The sequence below is a fragment of the Zea mays genome, chromosome 1 (genome assembly GCF_902167145.1).
Source record: "Zea mays cultivar B73 chromosome 1, Zm-B73-REFERENCE-NAM-5.0, whole genome shotgun sequence".
NCBI classification, from domain to species: domain Eukaryota; kingdom Viridiplantae; phylum Streptophyta; class Magnoliopsida; order Poales; family Poaceae; genus Zea; species Zea mays.
The window spans coordinates 164275520-164297794 of record NC_050096.1 but is presented as its reverse complement, the minus strand read 5'-3'; the positions used below and the strand labels follow the sequence as shown (position 1 = coordinate 164297794).

At 39.5% G+C, this 22275-nt stretch overlaps 1 protein-coding gene across 6 annotated transcripts in view; it reads left to right on the top strand.

Annotated features, from left to right (window-relative positions):
• The first annotated feature begins 337 nt into the window (after positions 1–337).
• The window catches only part of LOC103640481 (achilleol B synthase), a 72496-nt gene continuing 50558 nt past the window's right edge, over positions 338–22275 (top strand). For all 6 annotated transcript variants that reach the window (XM_008663052.3, XM_008663053.3, XM_008663051.3 and 3 more), the window contains exons 1-6: positions 338–671; positions 815–1006; positions 1565–1654; positions 1735–1929; positions 2832–2916; positions 6731–6897. In XM_008663052.3, the coding sequence (XP_008661274.1) occupies positions 474–671; positions 815–1006; positions 1565–1654; positions 1735–1929; positions 2832–2916; positions 6731–6897 (927 nt within the window). In that variant the 5' untranslated portion in view covers positions 338–473. The remainder of the gene's footprint in view (positions 672–814; positions 1007–1564; positions 1655–1734; positions 1930–2831; positions 2917–6730; positions 6898–22275) is intronic.

Sequence of the window (22275 nt, the reverse complement as noted above, 5' to 3'; positions counted from 1 at the left end):
TTAGTTGTTTCTTTTTAGTTTTATTTACATCTCATAACCTACAATAATTAACTTTTTTATGGGTAAGAGAGATTGTTTACGTTCACGGTCAATCAAACAGAACTTAAGGGATGTTTGGTTTGAGAAATCACTCCATCCAAAATAAAGTGGTGCATCGTGAGTCAATTTTTGAAATTTGATGTGATTACCCTATTTCTAATGTTAGTACTAACTAACTATGATGAATGAGTTAATGATGGATCAACTCATTAAATTACACAAATCAAATAAAAAAAAAGCAAGAGGGAGAATAAGATGTAATAGCTTATTCCTCGAATCAAGCACCCTATAAATCTGCCCATCTACCTTCAGAACGTTGAAGCACAGCTGCACAGATCTCATATCGCGGTAGTCTAGTAATACAATAAACCGTTGAAGCTTGGTTGTGCAGAAGGTGTCGTTGCATTGAGCTGAGCCGCGGTACGTGGAGGAGCATGTGGAGGTTAAAGATCGGAGAGGGAAGAGGGCCGTGGATGCAGACGGTGAGCGACTTCCATGGCCGGCAGGTTTGGGAGTACGACCCGGACGCCGGCACCGAGGAGGAGCGCAGCAAGGTGGAGCAGCTTCGCCGGGAGTTCACAGAGAACCGCTTCCGAAGGAGGGAATCGCAGGACCTCCTCATGCGTATGCAGGTACGTGTGTGTGTTTTTTTAATTAAAAAACAATTTAATTAAAGTAAGCACACCACACCGGCCTTACTGTGTTAGACTTCTGTTGCTGAGCTTCTGTATTATACTAGTGTGATATGATGTATGACGCACATGTATGTAAGCAGTTAACTGGACAAAAACATCTGCATGCGGACGATATGGGAGCGGCCACCAAGATAGAGGATGGCGACGAGGTGACGGAGGAGAGGTTGCGGGAGTCGCTGAGGCGAGCGCTGGGGTGGATGTCTGCTCTCCAAGCTGAAGATGGCCACTGGCCTGGTGATTTCAGTGGGATTATGTACATTATGCCGTTCTGGGTTCGTATTAATATATAATTCCTGTGTGTCTCGTCGATTAGCCGCTTATATATTACAAGCACTTCAGCTTCCATTGCTCAGTAGGCTCCTAGCTAGTACTACACACATGCATCACAAGACAAAAACGCTAAAAGTCCGACGAACCACTTCAGTTTCCATTGCTCATTAGGCTCCGTACCGACTTTTACAGTGTTTTTTTGTCTCTATAAATTAGCTGCTTTGATATGAAACGAACAGCCATAAAATTCTAATGTTTCCGTTGGCCGTACAGACTGTCGGACATAACTGTGTGAGTCCTACATGACGCCGTCAAATTCGTTAAACCGTATAAATGCCGACAGTCAAACATAAGCTCTAAACCATCAAAAATAAGTTATGTCCGACACATATAGCTTATATCCAACGACATACACAGCCAAAAATATCCCTTATACTGTTGTGCATGCTACTATACCGTACCATCCCTTCGTAGTAGTAATAATAGTAATAACAATAATAATAACAACAATAATAATAATAATAATAATTATCATAATAATCGCTTCTTTTGTTTTTCAGATTTTCGCCCTGCACATCACAGGATCCATCGATGTTGTCCTATCGAAAGAGCATAGACGTGAGATCTGCCGCCATATCTACAACCATCAGGTACATATGAAAAGCACTTTTTTTAATTGCTAACATTATATAAGAAAACGTATGACGCTCATTGGTTGATTGATCATTAGAACGAGGACGGAGGATGGGGCTTCAACATCTTAGATGAGAGCGCCATGTTTTCCACATGCTTAAACTACACCGCCCTGAGACTTCTGGGTGAGGTGCAGCAGGAGGAGAACGATGGGCTAGCTAAAGGTCGAGCATGGATCCTATCCCATGGAACTGCAACTGCAGCACCGCAGTGGGCAAAAATACTACTCTCGGTATGCATGGCTCATACGCATATATATAGTAAATAATAAGAACATGCTTTTATGTTTATGTTATACAATCAATACATTGAAAGTACAGTCCTAGAAACCGTGAGATTGTTTTCACTGTCAAGTCATACGAAGATATTAGTGTTTTCTCTCTCCTATCTTTTACTACCTCCGTTTATAAATATGTATGACACCATTGATTTTTAAAAAAAACTTTGACCACTCATCCTATTTAAAATATTTATTCAAAAATGTAAATTTTAAGTCAATCACAAACTACCTTAAATGATAAAACAAATAACAAAAAAATAAATGATAACTTATTATTTTTTTGAACAAGATGAGTGGTCAAAATAATAAGCATATTTTGATCAAGAAAAACCAAACAAAATATATTTTGACTGCCAATTTCTTGTACTCTATTTCCCTTTGCTAAAGACTCGATATTATGTCAGATGCATAATACATATCAGTATAATACTACTATACAAGTTTGACGTCCTAAATTTATCATATATAATTTGAATAATTGTCCATCAGTAAAATTTTGCTGTAAGCATAATGGCGACATATGTTAGATAATGTTTTGATTATATTATTAAGGCCTCGTTCCAAACTTTTAGAGCTAGTTATTAGCCAACTAATAATTTATTAATTAGGTTGAGACATCTAACAACAAATAGCTATTTGAGAGGTATAACTATTAATTATAGTTGATCCGTTCTAAACCTCTTAACTAATTTTATCGGCTAACTATTAGTTTTAGAAGTTTGGAACAAGTCTAAATAGAAAAAGTAACATTGGACGTGGGAGCTTCGACTTGATAACAACACAATACACATTTAATGAAGGTTATTGGTGTGGTAACTATTATTGATGCATGCTTCCGTATTTTCTTAATGAAGGTTATTGGTGTATATGATTGGCGTGGCAATAATCCAGTTGTACCTGAACTGTGGTTGGTACCACGTTTCCTCCCAATTCACCCAGGTATATTCTTTTATTAGTTTCAGTATGGGTGGTTATGTGCTCTACATTTTATGTTATAAAATTTAAGGATGAGGTCAGATTCAAATCGTGTTTTATTTCTATTTATTTTTAAACTAAAATTAATTAAGAGTTTAAATAAATTGTGAAGAAACATTTAGATCGTGATCAATTACCACCCCTAGTTCTATCAAAAGAACATTCCCGGCAGTAGAGTTTCCAGAAGTCTCACACAATTAAACATTTGTGAAGTTCCATAATATCCTACTGATGACTTCAGTAAATTTGTTTTACTGGATCCTTTTGCTTCGTACACCAGTAGAAAAAGGCTCAAAACCTGCGGGGGAATATATTTTTACAGGCGGATTCAGTTATCAACCGTCTGTGCTATTTTTAGTGGCGGTTCCTTAAGTAAACAGCTACTGGAAATCGTATTTCTATAGGCAGTTCCTTAAGAAACCGCATGTAAAAATCCATGATTTATAGTTGTGGTTTTCTTAAGGAACCGCCTGTAGAAATCGATTTCTAGTGGCGGTTCGGTTTTCTTAAGGAACCGCCACTAGAAATCATTTTTATTCTTAATTTTTTGAGATTTTTCAAACGATCTCGTATGATGAAACCACCAAAATAAAAGTTGTAGATCTGTAAAAGTTATAAAACTTTGTAGTTGACAACATTTTTATTTAAATTCATTTCGGTTCTCAAAAATTGAATCTAAATATGTCAAATTTAAAATTCAAATTTTACAAACTACCTCGGATGAAAAAGTGTCAAAATGAAAGTTGTAAAACTTCAAAAGTTATTCTACTTTGTAGTTGACAACTTTTTTATTTGAATTCGTTTACGGTCTCAAACAAGCAATTTACACTCAGTTGGTTGTAATATGTAGACAAAAATATTACAAACTAGACATATGCGTGAGGGTGAGGTCGGCGGTTTGATTACTAACAACCGTGTAGCATGCACATTTTACGCGATTTTTTGCGGATGGGGTGGGCTGAGTCCTCTCCTTAAATAATTTTTTTGCCGTTTTTAAAATCCATTTAATGTTTTTGAAAATATTTTTTACTAGAGGTTTTATTACGTCGACCGCCAATGGAAATCGATTTTCACTGGCGATTTTCTTAACTCAACCGCCAGTGGAAATCGGTTTTCACTGGCGGTCCTCAGTTACTCGCCTGTAAAAATGATGATTTCTACTGGCCTCTAGCACCGACGGTTCTAAAAAACACTAGTGAAAATAGGTTCACAACCATCACTATAGAGCTTCTTTGTACTAGTGGTAATACTTTTTAAGGGCCCTCCATAATGATAGTTTTCCTTTTTGTTTTTAATTACATATTGATTTGATGGATCTAGGGACGACAATGGATTGGGTTTGGGTTGGGCGGAGCAAGAACCCATTCACGATCGCATCCATGAAGTCTATCTAATCCTACATGCGATCGCACCCACGGGTGTAATTCAAAATCCACACCTGAACCTGTCAGGTTTCGGTCACCCACAGATTTTTACTCAAAATACACTTTTAAACAATAATTCAACTATAAGAAATTAACTATGAGTAATTATTGAGTTAATTATATCTACGGATTTTATGACTTATCATGTCGAGCAACAACAAAACATTTCATGAATTAGTACTCAAGTTACTCGTTCAAAATAATTATTGTTATATCTTAATCATTTTTGCATAAAATAAAAAAATAAGTCAAGTTTGAGGTTGGATACGAGTCACCTGCGAGTTAAAATAGAAAACCCCACCCACACTTGCGAACTTGGGGTCAAGTGTAGGTGCACCCATGTATCATAATCTTTACCTGTACACACTGGTGATACCCATCGTGTTTTGGGGTCAAATTGGTATCCGTAGATGGATCTGACATTTGTGTCCAGATTGATGAAATCATACCATATTTTTTTAAACAGGTCACTAGTGAAAGAGTATTTTACCTTAACACTTCCTACAAGCAGAAATATATTTGTGACGCCTGGTTGAGTCAACCATCAGTGTGCGGACAGATTTTCATAAATTTCTTAAGCAACCTCCACTATAAACAATTTTATTAAAAATAATATAAAATAGAAATAATTGCCGAACCATCGAAGAACCCCACAGCCACATGTTGTGAGTCACCACTCACCGGTCACAAAATTTTCTGTGCCTTCAAGGATTCAAACTCATACACAGGCCTCCAATACATCCCAGTAGGCTTGTTTGATCCAGAAGCTAAAATAAAAATAAATAAAGTTTAGTCATTTTATGAGCTAAAGATCTAAACGGAAAGAGATAAAAATAACTAAAATGTTGATAATGTATCCTTTTTAGTCACATTTTTAAAGAAAAGCTAAAATTTAGTAAGTTTGCTTTAGCTTTTCGATCGAAGCATGTCATGTATCTGCGTAGTTAGCAACAAGAGAGACATTCCTTTCTAACATTTGGTGAAAACGATTTTTATCGACATTTTGTTTGAAGTCAACAATAAGAAAATCATTTGCACTAACAAAAAGCAAACCATTTGGATCCAAGAGCTAAAGCAAACCGACTAAATTTTAGCTCCTTGGAAGCTAAACGTGACTAAAAGGATACTTTTTCAGCATTTTAGTCACTTTTAACTCTCCATGTTTAGATCTTTAGCTTCTAAAGTGACTAAACTTTAGTCACTTTTACTTTAAATCCTAGGATCCAAACAGACATTTAAGTATAGACATACATATAGTAGATGGTACAACATATGAATAGACCAACATTTCAGGATAAAAGAGAATTTAATCTATACAATGCATGGAGAAATCACAAATAATAAAAATACCAATTGAAATAGAACAAGTTGATAGCAATTCGAAGGTTGAAACCAATTGTATAATTCTAGCTGAACATGGTACCAATTTGTAGGATATGGCATACCAATTGAAAAATATGAAACACAATTTGTAAAATTGGGATGCATTCTTAACACTAGGACACAATTTTCCTTACAATAAGACTACTACACATATGATAACATTAATTAGTGCATCTTAATGGTACCATCTCATACAACACTAATTTCCCCTTTAAAGTATGTGTACAAGTGTTGAATACTAGTAGGATACATGCACTAGACTTTTAAGATTAAAATATCACTTTTAAGATGGTATCAAATAAAAGTGAATACCTTTAAACTCTATTCAACTATTGATAATAAATAAATATAAAAATATTTCATAGTATCAAATATGTAGTTACATATTAGCCTAAAAACTATAATTGTATACACAAGCTTTAGTTAATGAGAATAGAATGAAATATGTGATTGGTTGTTGAAGTAACTTATTTATGTAGTTAAAAGGAGAGAGTAAAGTGAAATCTTGTTTGGTGTGTCATGAACTAAAAATTTTAGTAAAAAAATACACTTTTTGATTGCCAGTTTTTTTTGCTCATTTCATCTTGTCACGTGAAGTTTCAGTCTTTTATTTATATATGCTATAGGAGCAGGGACATTTAAGATGTATGGGGTCAAAATTATTGCTAGACCTTAGTATGTCCTTTTTCTTGTTCAAGTTATGTGTTAGGTGAAAAAAATAAACTATTGTTGTTATTATCTTATTACCAAACTAAGCATAAGGTAGAGACGACAATGATGGAGATAGAGAATTAATTTAAGAAGTTGAAGTATTCAACGATAAATTCTAGATTACATGTAGTTATCGAGAACTATGTGATTATAGTAGTGTGTTGTAAGTTATTAGAGACAACACACAAGCTATATTTGGTCTACAACTGCTATTTACTTAAATATATAATTTACTGAAGTGAGCTTTCTCTTATACACAGGGCGGTTCTGGTGTTTCACTAGGATTACATACATGTCAATAGCTTTCCTTTATGGCAAAAAATTCATTGGTCCCATTACACCAACTATATTAGAACTAAGGGAGGAACTCTACAGTTTGCCTTATGTTCAGATAGATTGGAGTAAAGCTCGTAATTCTTGTGCCAAGGTTCGTCACCATCCTTCATTGACTTTTAATCATTATCATTATAGTATAAATATTTAAATTTTGTAGTGTCATTTGTATAAATTTGTTACTTCGAGGGCATGAAATATGTGCAATGTTAGGATGACACTGTTTTTGTTACTACATATGTTTACCCTAGGACACTACAATTTTTTTGGAATTTTCATAGATTGTTCTATTAAATGATGGAGAAAGTACCATTTTGCTTGACCTTCAAAGAATCTAAACTATCAGTATATTATAGTTCCTACCCAATAATGCTCACACATGCACCGTTCTACATACACAATTGATACCAATTTTTAAACATTTTCACAAACAAAATACAAATTCAAGCTAAAGACTTAACTTTTTTTCTTGAGACCTTTTCTTACAGATCTCCTCCATTAATTGAGCCTTGAAAACTAAAATTTGAGGAATTAGACCAAAAAAGCTCTGCCAGGGTCGCTATTAGATCCCTCAATCCTCCATCATAGCTCCCATTCTTAGGGACCCTCTTCCAAGACATCGAATGACGGTTGGAGTCATTTCCTTCCCTACGCATGAGAAATCATGTTTGCTCGACTGTTGCACATCCTCCCCCAACCATCTATGTGGTCGTTCCACCTACACAACCCCTCACCCGATGGTGTCACTCCCCTCCATTGAATTGTTTTGGCAAATCTTCCTCCTTTAGGATCTCTTCCCATGCTAGATCTGCCACCAATGATTTTTGCTATAACACTTGTTGTGTGGCCTCTTCACCGGAATGAGGGTGAGGTCCTCTGCCTATAACCTCTCCTTCCAGACTAGGGCAAGGTCCTGATATGGTGGGGCCTCCTCTAGTGACTATGGTTGTTTGACTTCTCATGATGAGTGAGGTCCCAACAAGCAGTCTCTCTTCTTAATCAAGGGCATGATTCAGACAGGTATGTGTGGCCTCTATTCAAATGTCTCCTTCTCCAATAGAATGAGGGAGATTCAATTGGCACATCTACTCTCCCTCTAGCATGGATGGCAAGATGGAAGGGTGATATGCAGGCAACTTATCGAGATGAATAGGTAGCTGAATTGATAAGGGCAGGAGAAGCGAATGAAGAGTGGGTTCCATTTGTTATTTGTTGAAACTCGCTAACTCGCGGTCAGTCAAACTCAAACACTGGAAAGACAGGAAAAGGTTTGATGCCGAGTTACACAGAGTATTAGGGCAACAATGTTTTTTTCCGTCCCCCGCAATGGTGTTGTACGGGGGTATTTATAGGTAACTGAGGGTCAGCCCTGCCCTGTTAAAGACGATTATGCCCTCGCTTACCTACGTTATCCCTAGAATATTCTTCCTTGGGGGGTTATGTCAGGTCATTACAGCGTAATTAATTACAAACATGGACTGACACACTAACGCTCTGCCCTCATAGCGCCCTACAGGTGGGTCCCTGCAACATGGGCCGACTATACGCGGGCCCCTTATTACAATAAGGAGCAAGTTACAACACATGGTCTTCGCATTCCACGCGCTCAGCCTTCGGAACTCTCGACGATCTTCGTTCTGACCCATCTAGACGGAGGGAGTACCCAAGCCTTCGCCTAAGGTCGCTCCGTGCACTCCCTCCGTATCAGAGCTCACTCTTCAGTCTTCATGCTCTTTAGTCTTCTCTTGAATCCTCTTCGACATTGTAGCTGATCGAGCGAGGGGGCGTAGCGCCTTCGCCCCAACATTATTATATTGGAAACTTAGAACCTATTTAGGACTACTTTAGCTCTAAAAGAATATGGTGGAATTGATGGAACATGTCACTAGGTGCTCTAGAAAATCATGGAGCTAGAGTTGTCAACCTTTAGAAGACATTTAGAAAAGTCATTTTTCTTATTATTTAGATTAAAATGTATTTATACTATTTAAATTATAAACTATAGCTTCATGCTAAAGCTGAAACCTGGAGCAGTCCCAAACACCCCCTTAATGAAAAGTATTGATGTCCATATGGCCCAAGCACTATGAGCATGCCCAAAGGCCCATTCTAGGAATGACACGACCTCATGGACACCTATGTGGACCCAACCCGATAGTAGGGTCGTGCCTTGACCACTTCCTTGGCCCACTATGCTGACTTGGCAAGACTTGATCAGTGGTGAGATAATGCATCTTGCTAAGTTCCCATATATAATAGGATCGAAATTCTAACTCATTCTTCCAGTAGACTCCTATTCTTCTTCAAGTCGTATATTTTGTGGTGCCATGTCCCTTCCCAATTCCAATTTTGAGTCTTCAGCCTTCCTTGATACCTTTGATGCCACATCCCCTCCCACATAGCTTCCGATGATCTCTTGAACTGACTGCTCCATGACCTCAATCTCCACATCAACCTCTCCTTGATCTTGCTCTCCTCTAGTTGGCTCCCTCATCAATGAGTAGGGCTATGGCTCACTCATGTGTCATAGCTTGTGCATAGGGCAGAGGAACACTCTCATGATAGCTAATGTGCATAGAGTTGGCGCAGTAATGGGAAACATCAATGGTGGAGTAATGTACAATACTACCACATGGGCCTAGGCATTCTTGATGGTTCATGGACTAGCACGACATGCCCTAAGCCTTATAGGGCTATGCATGGGCTATAGGTGCATCCCATGGGTGGGCATGACATGACCTAATGAGCAAAGGGTTCCATGCTAGCCCATCTCCCATGATAATCCTACAAAATTCTTCACAAGATGATTCATTAGTAGAAGCAAAGATAATCTCATCCATAAATTTGGCATACAAACAAATCTCCATCAATCATCTTAGTGAATAAAGTAGGATCCAATTTCCCATCCTTAAACGAATTAGCAATTAAAAAGTCACTAAGGCATTCATACCATGCTCTTGGTGCTTGCTTTAGTCCATAGAGTGCCTTATTGAGCATAAAAACATGGTTAGAATACTCACCATCCTTGAAGCCAGAAGGTTGCTTGATGAGACCTCTTCCTTGATGGGTCCATGAATGATGCACTTTTGATGTCCATTTGAAAGATCTTGAAATCATGGTAAGTATCGTAGGTGAATAAAATGTGGATTGACTCAAGCCTAGCTACAGGTGCAAATGTTTCACCAAAATCCAAACCTTCAACTTGTGAGTACCCCTTGGACACAAGTCGAGATTTGTTCCTTGTCACCACACCATGTTCATCTTGCTTGTTGTGGAAGACCCACTTGGTTCCTACAATATTTTGACTAGGATGTGGTACTAAATTCCATACCTCATTCCTCTTGAAGTTGTTGAGCTCTTCTTGCTTAGCCATGACCTAGTCTCAATCCTTCAAAGCATATTGTATCCCAAAAGACTTAAAAGAAGACACAAAAAAGTATTTTTCACAAAAATTGCAATTCTAGAACGAGTGGTTACATCTTTATGTATGTCTCCAAGGATCATGCCCATCAGATGATCTCTTTGAATGGTTTGGTGGACACTTGGGTGTGACATTTGGCTTCTTAGTAGTTGCACTTTTTCTTTATCCTCCTTGTCTTGATTTTCCTCATCTCACCCGTGATCATTGCCATCATCTTGGTTGTCCTGATATTCATCTTGAGTTGTGTGTTGAGCTTGAACAGAGGATTGTTTATCTTGTTCTTGTTTAGGCTCTTGTGGACACATGTCTCTAATGGATATGTTCTTCAATGCGGTGCATCGAGCCTCTTCATCATCTAGTTCGTCAAGATTAACTTGCTCTACTTAAGAGTTGTTAGTCTCATCAAACACAACGTCGCAAGAATCTTCAACACATCTGGTAGATTTGTTGAAGACTCTATATGCCCATGTGTTTGAATCATAACCAAGAAAAAACCTTCTATGGATTTAGGAGCAAATTTAGAATTTCTACCTCTTTTTACCAAAATGTAGTATTTGCTCCCAAATAAACTAAAATATGAAACATGGGGTTTGTTACCGGTTAGGATTTCATAAGAGGTCTTGAGGAGTCAGTGAAGATACAACCAGTTGATGGCGTGGCAAGCCGTGTTGACCGCTTCCACCCAAAATTGATCTAACGTATTGTACTCTTCAAGCATGGTTCTTTCCATACCAATCAAAGTCTGGTTCTTCCTTTCCAACACTCCATTTGCGTTGTGGTGAATAGGGAGAAGAGAACTCATGTTGGATCCCTTCCTCCTCAAGGAATTCTTCGACTTGTGTGTTCTTGAACTCCATTCCATTATCACTTCTTATCTTCTTGATTCTCAAGTCAAACTCATTTTAAGCTCTTCTCAAGAATCTCTTCAAAGTGCCTTGGGTCTCACTTTTGTCCTATAAAAAGAATATCCAAGTGAAGCATGTATAGTCATCAACAATAACAAGATCATACTTACTCCCGATGATGCTTATATAAGCAATAGGGCTGAATAGATCCATATGTAGAAGCTCCAATGGTCTTGTGGTCGTCATGATGTTCTTTGCGTGATGACTTGCTCTAACTTGCTTTCCTGCTTGATATGCTCCACATGGCCTATCTTTCTCAAAGCAAACATTGGTTAGTCCTAAATCATGTTCGCACTTTAGAAACCTATGAAGGTTCTTCATCCCAACATGGGCAAGTCAGTGATGCTACAACAAACCCATATTGGTCTTAGCTATTAAGCATGCATCAAGTTCAGTTTCGTTGTTCGAAAAATCTACCAGATAAACCTTTCCCTTTAACACACCCTTAAAAGCAACTGAATCATTACTTCTTCTAAAGATCGTAACACCAACATCGGTAAATAAGCAATTATAACCACTTTGTCATAATTGAGAAATAAAAAGCAAGTTAAAGTCTAGTGATTCCACCAAGAATACATTGACAATAGAGTGCTCGGTGGTTATAGAAAATTTACCTAGACCTTTTACCTTTCCTTGACTCTGATCTCCAAATGTGATTGCATCTTGGAATTCCCTGTTCTTTTCATAGGATGAGAACATCTTCTTCTCACCCATCATGTGGGTTGTGCATCCGCTATCGATGACCCAACTTGTGCCCCCGGATGCATAAACCAATAAAACAAATTTAGGCCTTGTTCTTAGGTACCCAAGTTGAATTGGATCCTTTCATGTTAGTAACAAGAACCTTTGGCACCCAAACATAAGATTTTGTTTTATTGTGCCTTGGAACAACATATTGGGCAACAATCTTGCCGAAATTGCATGTAAGCACATAAATAACATCAAAAGTATGATAACACAAATATGGACCATTTGATGCATTCTTATTTTCAGTTTTAGGCACATGGTCGGTTTTAGCATAAGAATCATTGCGCCTAACATGAGATGCTTTTACATGGAAGTATGCGCATGATGAACATGTGAAGCATGAACTTTCTTAGCATGAGCATAGAAACATTAGCATGAGCATTAGCATTAGAAATATGAACATTATGACCAGTGGATGCCTTTCCCTTTACTTTCACAATTTTTAGGAAATCTTACCCAATAACTTTTAATTTGGTGTTCTCTTTGCCTCCCTTTTGGAAGCCAACACCATCCTTGATTCCAAACCATCTCCCACTCAAAAGAATACTTCTATCAAATTTATACTTCTCATACTCAAGTTAATGTTCAGCAATTTTAGCTTCTAACTTTTCAACCTGGTCATTTAAACTTCTAATCATGGTAACATTTTTAATAAAAGCATCAACATCAATATTTTTGCATCTAGTGCAAATAGTAACATGCTCAATTGAAGATGTAGGTGCATGACAACCATTCAATTTATCAATCTTAGTAAACAGATCATCATTTGCACATTTATGACTAGAAATTGAATCATTGCAATCTTTTAGCTCATTGGTTTATTCTTTTCTTTCTCATGAGCTAGGGCCTTTTCTACTTTCTCATTTTTCATTGTTACATCAATGAGTAGATCCTCCTACTTCTTTAGGAGTTCATCCTTCTCATCGATGGTCTTAATAATTCATTCACTTTATCAAATTTTACTTCTACTAAGACCCTTGAAAACACACATATTCATGTCTTCCCCATCACTATCATCATCATTAGAGGAAGTATATTGAGAAGAGGTTCTTAGGATACCTTTTCCTTACTCTCCTTTGCCATGAGGCACATGTGGTCAACCTTCAAGAAGAGAGAGGTCTTGTTGAAGGCAATGGTGGTGACACCTTCATCATCCAAGTCAGAGGAACTCTCATCCAAATCCCACTCCTTATCGATATGGGCTTCGCCTACCTTCTTATTAGAATTTCTTATTTTCAAATTTCTTATTCCCTTTCTTCTCTTCTTCCCTATCATCATCGTCTTTGCATATGGATAATTTGCAATAAAATGACCAATCTTATCACATTTTAAGCAAGCCCTTTTTCACATGGCTTGTAGTCCTTGTCCTTTCGGTTCCTCAATTTTTGCTAGAAGCTTTTGATGATGAGGACCATCTCCTCATCTTAAAGGTAGGAAACGTCGATGGCTTCGCTTGGGCACTCCTCCTTCTTCTCATTTGTTGCCATTAAGGAATGGGTTTGCTACTAGGTGTACGTGATGTTCCCTTACGCTAAGTCATCGGTGTATTTGGAGTGCTTGACCATCATCTCGTGGCTTAGGAACTTTCCAAGAACCTCCTTGGGCACCATCTTCTTGTACCTAGTATTATCACAAATTAAGGTAACAAGAGTAGCATTATGGGGTATAAAAGACCCTAGCATTAGACGCCACTTCTTGCTCTTGTGGTTGCAGACTTGATTTTACCAAGGACTTGAGCTGGTTGTACATTTCTTGTGGCCCTTATCCCTTGTTTATGACGAATGTCCTGAGTTCCCCTTTTATGAGCCCCATCTTGGTGATCCTTGTAATCTTGTTGCCTTTGTGTGCCGTTTTGAGTGTATCCCATATTTACTAGGCGCTTTGCAACCTGTTGATCTTGTTGTACTCCTCCCCACACTATGGTGGCTTACAAGTTGCGATGGACGATTTGTTCTGCCTACATCGGGTTGTAGTTCTCGTCATCGCTCTCCAGTATCGCCATTCCTAGTTCAACAACTTCCCAAATAGATGGGTGAAGTGAGTATGAATGACCTTTCATTTAATGATTGCAACAAGAATAATCTTCACCATATAAACGTGGTGGTTTTTCAAGTGGAACCAATAGTAAAGGAGTAGTTGTATTTCAAGGAATGCGAGAATAATTGAAATAAATTTTAGAATAGTTTGGTTTAATTGTCTTTCGATGATGGCGACACTTGAAGGTGAATTCATTGATACTGTCACACCCGGTTTTGAAGGTAAACCGAATGCAAACCATGTACGTGCCAGGATCAGAAATTCACATAAACAACGATTACATAAATGACTCATTATAGCACAATGCTTCGAATAACAATAAATAGTGAGTAATAAAATTACAGACTAGAGTCATCTACATAATATAAATCAAAGTACACAGAATAGAAACGTAGCCAACGTAAACAAACCCACCACAAGCAGCTGACTGGGGGAGGTCGCTAGCCTAATCCTCAAACTCATCGAAGTCCTGCAACTCCTGGAGATCTGCCTCGATGCCTTCTTCTTCTTTACCTGAGCATAGGTTGCAACAAAGGCAACCTAGTGTTTTGTGAAAGCAAGGGTGAGTACACATCAACGTACTCAACAAATGTCATGTTTGGCTGAGGTGGACTAGCTTTATGTGGAGTTAGGATCAAAGCACTTGCTTTTAGTTGGTCAGGTATTTATCATTAATAGAATCATGTTTTAGCAAAAACCAACCCATGAATCATTTCCTCAGCGAGGAACATCATTATCATCATCGAACCAAAAACCATTAATAGAATCAATGCATCTCAAACCATCTGTATCTCTAATCAAAGAGGATCCCAAGGTCACTCATAACCGTGAGCACGACTGATATATCAGTTTCTAGTCCTCTGCATAGGTTGCACACTTTACCCATGAGGCATGATTCCCTTTCTACCAGAGGAGCGCTACTCCCTATTGATCACTACCTAGGTGATTTGGCAGGGTATCACTACGTAGCCTTTACAAAGATTCCCCATAGGTCATAGCCGCCCGTTAGGTTTCTCCAGTTTGATAAACACAGTACCTCTCCCCACAGGAAGGGTGACTAACAAAACCAAATCGAAAGAACCTCAGCAACCAGCCTCGGCAGAGCATGTACTGTGCCCGAACCCCATTGACGGCACGACGGTGAAACCGACTACACCTCAAGTTCCTCTAATTAATCAGATAAGGGTGTCCCATACCACCCTCATGGTTGCATTGTTTTCCCAGGTGGTCTCTCAATGAACTGGTCCTTACGGAGAGGTACTCAGGAAACAGCCCGAGCCCCCTTACGTATCACAAGTTCATCATCATAATCAAGATATCATCAATGTATCATAAATGTTCTCATCATGTTCATTGATTAAAGTAAAGTAGTAGCATAATACTAGTCATAGTAACCAATTCACAAAGGGTAAACAAGGACAGGAAAACAGAATACTAGTCAATCCTTATGTTTCAATTAAGTCATGCGGGACAGTGAATTATAAGAAAGTAGGACATAATGGGTTAGAGGACACTTGCCTTCACCAAACAGATGCTCAGGGTCTTCAACTTTGTAGAACTCGAAGAACCTGACCACTTGGTCGCCGAAGCTTGATTGTCGATTCCTCGAAGCTTGGAAACGTATCGCGATCTAATCGCAACGCGAAGCGAAGACGAATATGCACAAGCAAACAAACATATATATATATGCATAAAAACATTATACCATTCAAAGAAAACATAATAAAACATGCAAAAATAGAGCTCGCTACTATGGTCACGCGACGTAAAGAAACGCAACAGTCGAAGCTACGGTCGAGAAGTTATCGCGTTTACGCTAAACCAGTAATAGTTAAAACATTAGATTCGACGTAATTATAATAATTGACATTTATGAAATATAAATTAAAACTACTTAGTTTTGACTAATTTACTATTTTTATAGTGGACGATTAAACGAGTAGTTAATTAACTTACATAAGTGATTATAAGCGAACGGTTAAATATCGCGCGCGAAACGCGACAATGCGTGAAACAGCGCGCGAACGACGCGTTACGACGTGCGCGAACAGCACGCGCGCCATGCAAAACAGCACGCGCGACACGCGTGGACGACGCTCGAACAGTGCGACGATATGCTCGAATCGCTAACCGATGTGGCCACAGTGGATCGTGGAGGTGAGATCCGGTGTGGCCACAGCCATGCACGGGCCAACCGGGAGCTGCCACGTGGCCACATTTTCTCTGCATGTGTGGAGCGGTTCCTTGGCTTGGTCACATGCGATCACAGGATTCACGGAGGCATGGTGCATGCTTGTGGGTAGGGCCCACAGGCGGTTTCTTTTTTCCCTATTCCCTATTGCACGAACGGCTACAGCAGGGGAATCGCCTACCGAAGCGGATGCAGCGCCGACGATGGCGGCTCTACGGCGGTGGCATCTGCTCGCCGGAGTCGGGGCTGAGCGGCGTGCAGCGCAGTAGGGCACGAGGCCATGGCTTGTGGCGACACAGCAGCACCATGCGAGTGGCGTGGCGTGGCAGGGGAGGCTCGGCCGAGGCTGGCCGATGCGTGCGCAGCGCTGGCTACTCGTTGGGCCGCCACGCCGGCTGGCCTCAATAGCGCCCATGTGCGCCTGCAGGGACCCGAGGGGGGGGCGCCACCGCACTGGGGAGTGGCTGGACGGCTCGTCCACGGGCCTCGACCATGGAAACGCAAAGAAGGGCATGGGAGAGAGGAAGAAGAAGGCGGTTCCTCACCTACGCAGGCTAAATGACGGTTGGCGGAGCGGATGCGAGGAAGATGATGCCGCTTGAACGAGGGCTCCCCCCACCATGGTGTAGTGCATGGGAGAAAGGGCGCGGGGTGGATGGCGTGATACTGCATGTGAGAGGAGGAAGACAATGTTCACAACATGGGGGTGTGTATATATAAAAAGGAGAGGGAGCGAGAGGTGGTTGTCAAATTTACAGTGGATCACGTCATGACCGAGCGAGAGAGGCGGTTGCACGTGTGATGATGTTTGCTTGGACGAGGCGAGGTGGAGTTGATGGAGGTAGACAGGGATAGATGCTAGGGCAAATGAGGGTAATCGCCTGGATAGACGGCGGGGCAGATGCGAGCAGTTCGCCGTTTGCGAGTGGAAAAGGAGGTTTGGCGATCTCGTGAAAATGACACGAGATCTAGAACAAATTCGATGAGAGAGGTAAATATCTATTATTGGGTTTCCAGAATATTTTTAGTTAATTCTCGAAAAAGAATGATATTCATGTATGACACGTGGGAAATAATTTAAAGGCTCACAAAAATTCTTAGAAACATTCACAAGATAATTTGTTATGTTTCGAAGACCTTTGCACTTATAAACATTATGCAATGGCATGAATGTAACAATCAAAGCTTCTCTAGGATTTAATTTTACTAAGTTAAGAACTTATATATATAATAAAATAACTCTCCATTATTTAGGAAAAAGAGAAGAAAAGCAGGTAAAGGAGAGGGTAACACCTGAATTTGGTGGATATCGGAAAAGGAATTTTATACCCCAAATTAAGGGTGTTACAAATCTAACCCCCTTAACAGAATCTTGCCCCTGAGATTCAAGAAGAGGCTAGCAAGAACGACAAGGTTGGTTCATACGTTGTCCACGACTTTCTTGAGTTGACATTGACTCTGCAAGCTTAACTTGCGGACTGGCTTCTTTGACCTTCATATGTTCATGACCAACTGAGACAATTCTTGCGGATCCTAGGACCTGTGGGTTAGGACCCACACACACTTCTGCTATGCCACTCTGATCTTGTTGTTTGATGTTGATCGCATTTGTCTTCATTGGGGTTAGCAGCTAACCCCCTTAACAGGAGCGTTGATACGCACTTGATGAAGATGTTGCCAACTCTGATCTTGACTGATTAAGAGATGTCGGAGGTTGCCAACTGGACAGGTGCAAGAGGAAAGGGTATAGATAGAAAAGGTGAGCATAGATGGATTCAAGAAAGAAGGGGAGAGAACCCAACTACCTAACTATATGATACTCACCTAGTTAATTGATGTCATTGCAAACCAAGGGCCACAACACGTCAACACTCATCGCAAAGAAGCAAATCAGTCATAACACAAAGACAACCAGCACAAGCATACAACAACAAACATTTTGTTGCTATACGTTAATGTTAGCTAGATGGTGGTCTTTCCTTATCAAGGGGAAACTACTCTAAGGCCATCGAAAGGCAAGGGGGATGATAAGGCATGAAGAATAGGGGCATGAGCACCAGAAAGGATGAAACCAAAGCATGAATTGTAATTAACAAGGAAGAGGATACAACTAAGGGCAGGATAGGTATAACACCACTATCAAATTGAGATGGAAAAGAGGAGATTTCACAAGGCAGACATAAGATAAGCATCAAGGTACAATATAGGGACTACAAAGGTAAGGGTGATAACAAACCAAAGCACCACCAAAAGATGGAGCTAGTGTAATACAAGGCTTGCAAAGCGACAAAGAAAACAAAACAATCCAGGGCGTGATAGGTAAAACAACATTCTCGAACTGAAATGGGAGAGAGGAGGCTTTAAAATGCTGGTACGGGATAAGCATCAGGGTAATGGTCGAGGGATGACAAGGGTGAGGGTATTAACGGGCAAGTAGACAACAAGGATGTATTTTAGACAAAACATGCAAGACGTCAAAGAAGGGGGAGCAGTCAATGTTGAAGTAGGTGAGGCATTATCCTCAAACAGGGATGGAAAAGAGAAGGCTTTAAAGGGTAGGTTCAAAATAATCATGAAGGTAAGGACATAGATATCACGAGGGTTTAAAGGTGATAACGAACAACGATGTAGAAGGGGAGGTAAATGGGCATAAGAACCAATGATATAAGTGCCACAAAGGATGGAGTTAAGACAGGATCTGCAAGTGGAAAATGAGAGGGTACGTCCAAGGGCCAGATAGGTAAATTGCCACTCTCAAATTGAGGTGGAATAGAGGAAATCTTTAAAGAGTAGGAATAAAGATGAATATCAAGGCAAGATCGATGGATGACAAGGTGAGGGTGATAGCAAATAAAAACACAGCAAAAGGGATGGAATTAGGACAAAACTTGTAAGGCGACAAGGAGTGAAAAGAAATCAAGTGAGAGATAGGTAACTCACAGCTCTCAAACTGGGTTGAAAGAAAGGGGAGGCTTTTAAAGGATAAGTTCAAGGTAAGCATTCAGGTAGAAGACATCAATATCGCAAGGGTCAAAGGCGATAATAGACAAGGGTATGAGAGAAAAGATGAAGGCATTGAAGAGCCAGCAGTATGTGTACAACAAAAAATGGAGTTACGTCCAGGCTTTCACGCGGTAAAGAAGATGATATTACCAAGGGTAAGATAAGTAGAACACCGCCCTCAAATTCGGGATAGGAGATTGGAGATTTTAGAGAACGGACATAGTGTAATCACCAAGGTAAGATCGAGAGATGAGAAAGGTAAATGTAATACCCAACCGAAACACAACAAAGGATGGAGTTTAAAACTCGCAAGCGACAAGGAAGAGGATATGACCAAGGGAAAATAGGTAAAATACAACTATAAAATTGAGATGGAAGAGAGAAGGTTTTAAAGGACGGGTATAATATAAGCATCAAGGTAAGATATAGAGGTGACAAGGGTAAAGATGATAATCGTGAGATAGCTAAGGATAGAGTTAAGGCAAGACTCATGAAGTGGCAAAGTGGATAAGACAATCAAGGGTGAGATAGCTAAGGTTCCAACAGAATGGTTGAAGTAACATAAATTATTACGAAGGGAAGTTATAAGGAAATGATGAGATCTTCAAGGATGTCAGAAATAGAATGGTCGCGCATGGACCAGTAATAAGCAAGGGTGGTCAAGGGCATGATAACTAAAATGTCTTAAACAAACATTTTGGGGTATGAAGACAAGCATCCATAAAAAATATGAGAATATGCAAGACTCCAAGGACACGAGCACATCAAGACCAAGGAATTGGAAATTGCTGAAAGATAACGACCTAACAACGGAATAGGAAAGGGTCTCAAAAGACATGAAGATCATGGATAAACGATCATGGATATATAAACTGAAATGTTTAAGTAGGCAGTAGAAATTCTGATGTAAGCATTTGAAACAAGAGTATTGAAGAATTTAGGGATACGAGCATGTCAATACCAAGGGAATAGAGATGGTCAAATGGTAGCAATTTAACAATGGAAGAGAAATGAATCCCAAAAGGCTAGAAGGTTATGGTCAGGGGCATCTATAAAGATGTTGCAAGCACAAGAGTGAGATTAGATCTAATAGGTTGAGAAAAGTATGGACCATACTAGAATAAAATACTTTTAGCAAGGGGGCATATAGGAGCACATAGAATTAGTCGAGGTGACTAATATTCTGAAACAGCATCAAGGATGAGGTGAAGTAATGATCAATAAGTCCTTAAAACAGCCAATGTGTCACACCCGGATTTGAGGGATAAAGCCGGGTGCATCTCATATGTGCGCCAAAGAAGAACAACACACATAATAACATAGTGTATAGAGATAAATGTCACAATATCATAAACGTAATTATTGTATAGCGGAAGTATTATGAAAATAAAAGATAAATATAAAGCGAACTAAAGTCCATCCTTAGCGTCATAAAGTCGACTGGGAGACGTCACCTAGATCAAGTCAAACTCCTCGTTGTGCGGCTCCTCCTAGGCCACCTGTTCTTCTCCTGTGGGGGTTTATATATCGCAAGTGTGAGCTCACAAAAGATCATATCTCAACAAATCGTGGGGAATAATGTGCATGAACCCACCAAAGGTGGGAGTTCATGTGATGTGTAAGGCTGATCAACAATAGGGTTAAAGCTGAGCATTGCTTTTAATAGGTTGGTCAAATTTTATTAGAAATTACTAGATGTAAATAAATACTAAACCATAATAGAAATAATAGAACAAAATTAATAATAAATCCCATGCAATGCGAATGACAAATTGAATTTAGTTTCATAGTTTAATCATGCGAGAGTCCTGAGCTGCTCATGACCGCGAGCACGGCTAGTATACCAGTTTTACACTCTACAGTGGTTGTACCCTGTACCCACAAGTCATGTTACCCATCTTCCAAGGGATCGCGACTCCTATACACCTCTACCAAGGAAGCGAGGCAGGGTAACACTACGAGGCCTTTACAAAGTTCCACTAGCTTTAGAAAACCTGCTACAGTTCTAGGAAGAGCAATGCAGGAATCCCCGTCTGACTGCCATCGCAGAAAATCTACCCGGGAACCTCCCTACACGCCTACTCCCCTATTGCCCTTGCCCCTATCGGGTAAGGTAGTCCTCCACTAGCTTTCCTAGTTAGTCAGCCAAGGACGTCCCATTCCACCCTTGTGGTGGCACGTGTTTCTCAAGTTAAGCTCCATGTTCCAATTAAAAATAATGATCTTGACATGAATAATAAATAAAATAACAGAATAATTGGAACATGGACATAATGTAATATTAATCCCAAAACCAAATAGAGCAATAGCAAAACTACCCAAATGATTCAGGGGTGAACAAGGTAAAAGGATAACCAGTCTAGGGTGACCAATTGGGTCCCATCAAAATTAAACCTATGCAGGAATAAATGATTATAAAGAACATTATTGGGTAATAAAAGTGGTCAAGGGCACAACTTGCCTTCAACGAGCTCCTGTTCAGCAACTTCTACCTGCTGAACACCCGGATCCTCAGCTGCTGGCTCTTCTACTCGCCACAATACAAACAAGCATAGTATAAAGAGGAAACTAACATCACACCAAACATGTATACAAAATACATATTAATAATCTACATATTAAAATAAGATCACAGGAAAAAGAATCATTAAATTTGGAGTTATGAATTTTAAGTTATGAATTTCCAAAGGTTTTATGTGCTTGATACAAGATTAATTAAGAGATAAATTTTAATACAATTTTCATGTCAAAACAAAGACATTATGTGATGAACAACATTATCACAAAATTATAGAAACTAGAATGGACCAATTTGGACTTAATATGAATTTTCTAGGGATTAAACAATTTCTGGATTTATTTTTACATAAGAAAAGCCTTTTCTGCTTTAATTTCCCGGGTTTCTAATTTCCTCAGTCTGCGTGCATGAATAACTGAAAGCACAGGGGCTCCTGCGCAAAATTCCCTAGACTCAGAACCCATCTATGTGGACCGCGAGTTGTTTTCAAGATTTTAGAGGGGCTCTTTTGTTATTTTGCATCGGCCGAAGGGCACCAGTCACCTAGAGCCGCCCGATCTAAAAGGAACGTCATAGATTAGATAAGCTCCCTGCGAACCGGTACACGATACCAGCCGATCGATACAAATATGACGTTCCAGATTTAAAAA